Source organism: Eutrema salsugineum, unplaced genomic scaffold (assembly GCF_000478725.1).
Source record: "Eutrema salsugineum unplaced genomic scaffold, Eutsalg1_0 scaffold_18, whole genome shotgun sequence".
Lineage (NCBI taxonomy): Eukaryota > Viridiplantae > Streptophyta > Magnoliopsida > Brassicales > Brassicaceae > Eutrema > Eutrema salsugineum.
In genome coordinates, this window is record NW_006256846.1 from 2,153,733 (window position 1) to 2,159,566 (window position 5,834).

The window sequence follows — 5,834 nt, forward strand, 5'->3', positions numbered from 1 at the left end:
CGGGCTAGCTAATTCACCGCGGATCCCACGCGCTGTTGGACGGTTTCCTGAGGTTTACACGGAATTCACGCGCTTCGGTTTTCCTATAAGTAGGTGAAGCTCCTTCATTCTTCCTCATTATCTTCAGACTCACTCGTTTTCACTAAAGGTAGCTCTCCATTCTCTCTTCTTTCTCTCTCTAGTTTATTTATTTTCCGGCTAGGGTTTCCGAGGTCTCCGCCGTTCCAGATCTTTTTCCGGCGGAGGTTCGCCGAGTCGTGCTGCAATTCCTGTATAAGCTGTAAATTATGTCGAGCCGCTCCGACGATTTGCTGGATTCACTCTTTCACTACGAGCCGAGCCGTGTAGATGCCGAGGCGAGAGGTACAACAGAATCCTCTGAGGCGTCTGTTTCACCGAGCCCTTCCAATCGTTCATCTGACGAGGCATCAAATCATGCAAATCCATCAGATGTCGGCTCTACAGATGACGAGCCGTCGGTTTCAACGACCCATCCCCAGGATCCCGTTCCTGATGAAGATATTAATCGCGCCGCAGTCAAAGCCGAGGAGGAGGCATTTCCCTTTGACCTATTCGAGGCGAAGCGTGAATTGGAAGGTCTCATGGCGTCCCGAGGCGCTTCCACATCTAGGCGAGGGCCACGAGTTAAGAGACAAAAGCCTGACCCGCCTGGCTCTATGCTTTGCTCCCTTGAGTCGATCGAGGCGTTGAGGCATCGCTTCGGGATATCCGAGGCAGTGGAGTTTGTCGTTCCAGAGAAGAGCGACCCAGCCGACAAGCCTCCAGAGAATCACTTCACTCTGTACGAGGCGTTCTTCGAGCTTTGCTTTCTCTGGTTCCCGATCGCCGGAGTGATCCTCGAATATCTCTGGAAACACGGGATCTCGATTGGGCAAATCATGCCGAGGGGATTACGGCATATGATTGGCATCTTAGTTCGAAGCTTTGAATGCGGGCTTGATATCGAGCTGAATCACCTGCGGAAATCAGGAAAGCTCCGAAAGGAAATAGATTCTATATTTCCAACAAGGCGAAGCGACGGATCATAGGCGGTTTTCCCAGCAAGGATCAGTTTTGGACTGAACGCTTCTTCTACGTCTTGGTGAACGAGGCGTCGGTCGGCGAGGATTACGTTCAAAGAACCAAGACCGCTTGGGGACCACTTGGTAGCCGACCCGAAGCTTTGCCTCGGCTCGGAACTGTTTTTTGGTATCCTTTTCCCTTACTGAATTTTTCCTTTCTTTTTTTGCTTTGTTTTGCAGTTCGGAACATTCTTCCCCCGATTCCCGACGACCTCTTTGTTGTTCGAGATTCTCTTTCGGCTCGGAAGGTCAATTGGAGGAAGAATTTCACCCTCGAGAGAGTAGAGAAAGTCCGAGCTATCCTTGCCGGAGTCCCTGTCAGCTCTTCATCTTCCAGCTCCTCAAGAGATACACGAGAAAAAATGGTGATAATCACTCTGAGAGATAGGAAGAGGCGTGAAGAAGAAGAGGCCGCGAGACGAGCTGCCGAGGCGGCTCAAGCGCAGACCGAGGCGGTTCAAGCGTAGACCGAGGCCATCCCTCAACCCGACCTGCCGAGCCGGGAAGGAGACGAAACGGTCCGAGCCGCAGAGGCAAACCCTGCCGAGGCGGCCGAGAAAGATGCAGTGCCCGAGGTGGAACCGTGCGAAATTATTCCCAAGGCGTCCGGGGATGATTCGGCGGTGCGGAGCAAAACCCCTTCGAACTCTGCCATTTTGGCCCTCCCGAAGTCGACGAGGCCCCCGACTTCAGTTGTTCAGAAACATGACCCCAGCCGAAAACGTTCGGCCGCTGACAAGGTGAAGGGCGTTGCTGTTCAGAAGGACGAGCCGTCCAAGAAGAGGCGGAAGCCGACGCCCAGAGACTCCGCTGCACGCAAGTTGGTCGTCGACGACCCCGACGCCTCTGCCGTTATGTTCTCGCGTGTAAATAACGCGAACACGCGTCTTCCTCCTCCGGAGAAGCTGAGGAGACCGAGGTCGTACGACGCGATGGCACAGCGCGGTACCAAGGTACGTTCTATTTGCTTTCCTTTATTTTCTCGAATTTTACTAAGTGTTTAACGCGAGTTTGTTCTTTGCAGTTTGTAGTGGCCATTAACGACCTGATGGTCGAGTACGAGGCGGACCTGTCTAAGGTCGAACGTCACTTGGACGAGGCCCGAAATGAGACCGCGGCGTCAAAGGTGAAGCTGGAAGAGGCTCAGAACGAAGCCGCGGCAGCAAATGGGAAACTGGACGAGGCGATGGCCAGGGCGTCCAGGCTGGAAGAGGAGAAGATTGTTTTGCGCGCCAATGTTGACAAGGTCTCCGCCTCAGTCATTCGCCTCGAGGAGGCGAGGAGAGCTAAAAGCGCCGAGGTGGAGATGCTTAAGAGGCGTATTGAAGCCAAGGACGCCTTGTTCGATGCCAAGGTCAAGCGGGCGAAAAAGGAGGCGAGGCGAGAGCTTACGACTAAGTTTCAGGAACGCCTCGCCAAGGTGGAGGAGGGTTTGGCCAAGCTCGAGAAGGCCAAAAATGACGAGAACGATCTGGGGCAGATCAAAGGCAATCTTGCGATGATTGCCGACCTGAAGAAGCCGGACGCCCCAACGCTTGATGACGAGGACGCGAAGCTGAAAAGCTGGGAGAGTGAATATACCGACGACGAGGTGTACGAGCGTATTGCTTCCGAGATCCGAGGCGAACTGGTTTTCTCTCCCGTATCGCCGGACTCGGTAGACACCAGCATTGGCAACGAGCCGCTTGAAGAGACAGCGGCCAACCTGGGTGTCGTTGATCCGACCGGATGAAACGCGGGGATACCGGCCCTCTCGAACCTCCTTGCCGAGCGCGAGACGCAGTCCGCGGCCTGATACTATCTGCTTTCCCTCACCCTTTATTGCATATGTTCTTTTTTTGTACTTAGGTTTTTTGATGATTCATTTTTCGAACTTTGTTATGTAATCGGTGCCTGGATGGCTTTATCCATTTGACTTTTATTTTTGCTTTATGGATATATTTTATTTTCCTTAGCCGTTTTCGGATTCACTTGTCTCTAACGATCCGTGAAAATGTTTACGAAAACTGTTGGCTTAGAAAAAATTGTCAAGGATGAAAACTGTTGTGTCGAGAATGATTTTGATTGCTTCCTTAGCCAAACTTTTCGAAATTGATAGAAATACGGGCTAAGGGGTGAGTTGTTTAAGGATCTCTTTTGGGTTCTTAATCCCGAGCTTGGAGTTAGTTTTGTGGAGTATCTTTTGTTTTAGGTGACGCTGGAAAGTTTTTAAATGACAACATCAAGGCAACTTTTGTTGGCAATGCCGAGCCGTGTTTAACGACGAGGCGTCTTCACTTTGCATGGTGCCGAGCCGTGTAAACGACGAGGCGTTTCGTTTTTGTTAACTGAGGATGATCTGGTGGTCTTGTTGAATTTGACTATAGACAGGTGTTTCCGAGAGGATGAGTGTGTCTTGCCGGGTTTCAAGAGTTCACTTCGGTTTTAGAGAAAACGATGTAGTCTCGACTTATAATCTTGTGTGCGATAATGAACTTTGGCGACCGATACGTTTTTGGTCTGATATTTGTATAACGCGCTTTAACTTTTATCCATAGAGGATGTAACTTGCACCCTCGTCCTAGGAAAGGTGGTAATAGTCCGTTTAGAGAACTTTGTATTTGTTGCCCCGTTGTGGCCAGCAACGAGACGAGGCATTCGGAGGCTTAGTTGCTGAACTGAAACTGAGGACCACTAAAGGTCCGAGGCAATCAGGTCATGATACCATGTCGAAGTAGTATAATTACTTGCCGAGGTGAATGAAGAATTTAAAAATCCGAGCTTGTTAAAATAAGTTGCTGATTTAGAAAGAATGAGAAACTAACCGAAGCGATAATGAACGAACTAGAAATCCGAAGTAAACATGAAATAAGTAGATGATTTAAAACTCCCACTGAAAACGGGCCGAAGTGGCGATGTTCCTAAGTGAGCAAGCTGAAATTGTAGAGTTAAAGGAGGTATGTGTATACGTACCCACTCCCCCCCCCTTTTTAGGAGGGGGGACAGCTGAACCCGTCCGAGAACGGGCTGCCTACGTACCCTTTGCAGGGATCAAGCCGTCCCGTAGTTCATGTTGACCGTGCTGTGGTTTTAGTGATAATACTTCTTTAGATGCATTGCGTTCCATGATCTTGGAATCGCTTCGTCAGCTAGTGTCCCGAGTTCATAGACTCCTGGGCGAATTACTTTTGTAATCTTGTAAGGGCCTTCCCAGTTTGCCCCGAGCTTTCCTGCATTCTTCTCGGTAGTGTTTTGGAAGACCTTTCGGAGGACGAGCTCCCCTTCTTTGAATCTTCGACTACGAACGTTTTTGTTGTAGTATCTCGCCGTTGCTTGTTGATAGTTCTGGATTCGGATTAAGGCTTGGTCGCGCATTTTGTTGATTAGATCGAGCTCATCTAGCATCATTAAGTGGTCCAAGCCCTCCTGTCCTGGTAGAAGTCTTCGTCGAATACCTGGGAAATCCACCTCGGAGGGGATTACGCACTCTGTTCCGTAGACCAAGGCGAATGGAGTTTCCCCGGGTGGCTCGGCGCGGAGTTGTCCGATGAGACCAAAGGACTCCTTCGAGTTCGTCTGCCCACCGTCCTTTTTTGGTGTCGAGCCTCTTTTTCAGACCGTCGAGGATCGTCTTGTTGGCTGCTTTGGCTTGCTCGTTCCCTTGAGGGTATCTTGGCGTAGATTTGCTTAGACGGATTTTCCACTTCTCGCAGAAGGCTTCAAAGCGTGTTGAGATGAACTGGGATCCGTTGTCGGTGACTATCTCGTAGGGGACCCCGTGTCTGCAGATGATATTTTTCCAGACGAAGTGTTCGACTTGAACATCCTTTATGCTTGCGTAGGAATCGGCTTCGACCCACTTGGAGAAGTAATCCGTGAGGACGAGCAGAAAACGCTTCTGCTTTGAGCAATGTAGAGGTCCGACGATGTCCATCGACCATCTCATGAACGGATAAGGTGACGAAATTGACGAGAGCAACTCGGTAAGTTGATGAATTGTTGGAGCGTGCCGCTGACACTTCTCGCATTTCGCCGTAAATTTTTCGCAGTCCTTGACCATCGTAGGCCAGAAGTAAACGTGCCGTTTTATCTTGATAGCGAGCGACCTTCCGCTAGAATGGTTCCCGCACGCGCCGCTGTGCACTTCCTCCATGATCTTTCTTGCCTCCAGTCCTTCGACGCATGTCATGAGAGGCCCTGAAAATCTCCATTTAAACACCTCCCATCAACGAAGACATACCGCGCGGCCTGAGCTTTTAGTTTGCGGGCTTCCCATTTGTCGGTTGGCACCTCTCCATCGGCAATATACACTCGGATAGCTCAGAGCCATTCTTTTTCGCAGCCGTACTCCGGCTCGGCTGGTGAGGCGCTTCATCCATAGGAATGGCTTCGTCGTCCTCTGGTTCTTGTTGAGGAGGATTTATCAGCCGAACTCCTTCTACCTCTTCGATGCTAGGACGTTCGATGAATTCGACTGAGATCGTCCGTTGGAGGTCCGGGTGTGAGGTCGAAGCGAGTGCTGCCAAGGCATCGGCCGAGGTGTTTTCTCCTCGGGGAATTCGCGTGAGTTCGAACTCGTCGAAATTTTGCACCAACTCTCGGACCACCTTGAGGTAAGCTCCCATTCGTCTATCCTTCGCCTTGTATTCTCCGTTGAATTTACATGCTACGAGCTGTGAATCGCAAAAGGTTCTTATCTTTCGAACTCCGATTCCCTGCGCTAGTCGTATGCCCGCGATCAGTGCTTCATATTCTGCTTTGTTGTTCGAGGCG

The 5,834-nt window shown here is 50.6% G+C and overlaps 1 protein-coding gene across 1 annotated transcript; it reads left to right on the plus strand.

Annotated features, from left to right (window-relative positions):
* Positions 1-287: 287 nt before the first annotated feature.
* On the plus strand, positions 288-2,814 carry LOC112087248 (uncharacterized protein At3g60930, chloroplastic-like). Its single transcript, XM_024157279.1, has 5 exons — positions 288-916; positions 991-1,166; positions 1,263-1,537; positions 1,685-2,035; positions 2,107-2,814. The coding sequence occupies exons 1-5, from the start codon at positions 288-290 to the stop codon at positions 2,812-2,814; spliced, it is 2,139 nt and encodes a 712-aa protein (XP_024013047.1).
* Positions 2,815-5,834: the final 3,020 nt, after the last annotated feature.